The sequence below is a fragment of the Otolemur garnettii genome, unplaced genomic scaffold (assembly GCF_000181295.1).
Source record: "Otolemur garnettii isolate 467f Iridium unplaced genomic scaffold, OtoGar3 scaffold00292, whole genome shotgun sequence".
In the NCBI taxonomy this organism is placed as follows: domain Eukaryota; kingdom Metazoa; phylum Chordata; class Mammalia; order Primates; family Galagidae; genus Otolemur; species Otolemur garnettii.
In genome coordinates, this window is record NW_003852687.1 from 396,680 (window position 1) to 397,558 (window position 879).

General features: G+C 62.1%; 1 protein-coding gene across 1 annotated transcript in view; it reads left to right on the forward strand.

Moving 5' to 3' along the window:
* Window positions 1-272: 272 nt before the first annotated feature.
* Window positions 273-879, forward strand: part of LOC105888343 (immunoglobulin iota chain-like) — a 1,372-nt gene continuing 765 nt past the window's right edge. The window contains exons 1-2 of the mRNA XM_023508933.1: window positions 273-360; window positions 447-778. Coding sequence (XP_023364701.1) covers window positions 273-360; window positions 447-778 — 420 coding nt within the window. The remainder of the gene's footprint in view (window positions 361-446; window positions 779-879) is intronic.

Here is an 879-nt window from a genome sequence, read left to right on the forward strand (position 1 = left end):
ACAGCCTTCTCAGGGGGACGTTGAGGTCATTCCCCCTTGGGGACCCAGCCCCCGGAGCCCTGGGCCATGAACTTGCAGCAGGTGTTTCCTCCCTGAACGCTTCCATGGCCCAAGACCAGAGCCACAAAGGCTGCCACTGGCTGTTCCAACAACAGACAGTGTGACCCCAAGAAAGTTCGGGAAGGTAGTGGCCAGGAACTGGGCGTGTCATGGCCCCACCTCCTGGAGTAGGGAAGAGGACCCTGGTCCAGCCTGGGACTGTTCACAGAGCCATGGCCATGGGAGGCAGAGCTCTGCAGGGCTGCACAGTCATGGACTCCTGGACTCCCATCCTGCTCATGCTGCTTGCGGGCTGCACAGGTGAGGGAGCCCCCAGAGCCTGCGGCCCTCAGCCTCCTCCCTCCCTGTGCCCTGGCCTGGGGGCCCACATGCTTCTGTGTCCCCAGCCTGTGGGCATCCTCCGGTGCTGCATCAGCCGCCCACTGCATCCTCCTTCCTCGGCACCACGGCGCGCCTCACCTGCACCCTGAGCAGCGACCATCACATCGGCGTTTACAGCATCTACTGGTACCAGCAGCAGCCCGGCCACCCCCCAAGGTTCCTGCTGAGATACTTCTCCCATTCAGACAAGAATCAGGGCCCTGAGATCCCCCCTCGCTTCTCTGGATCCAAAGATGTGGCCAGAAACAGGGGGTACTTGAGCATCTCTGAGCTTAGGCCAGAGGACGAGGCTGTGTATTACTGTGCTGTGGGTGCCCAGAGCATGGAAATGGAGAGGGTCCCAGAGGGGAACAGGGTCCCAGAGACAGAGAGGGACCCAGATGGGGAGAGGGGCCCAGAGGGGAAGAAGGGTCTAGAGGGGGAGAGGGACCCAAAGAC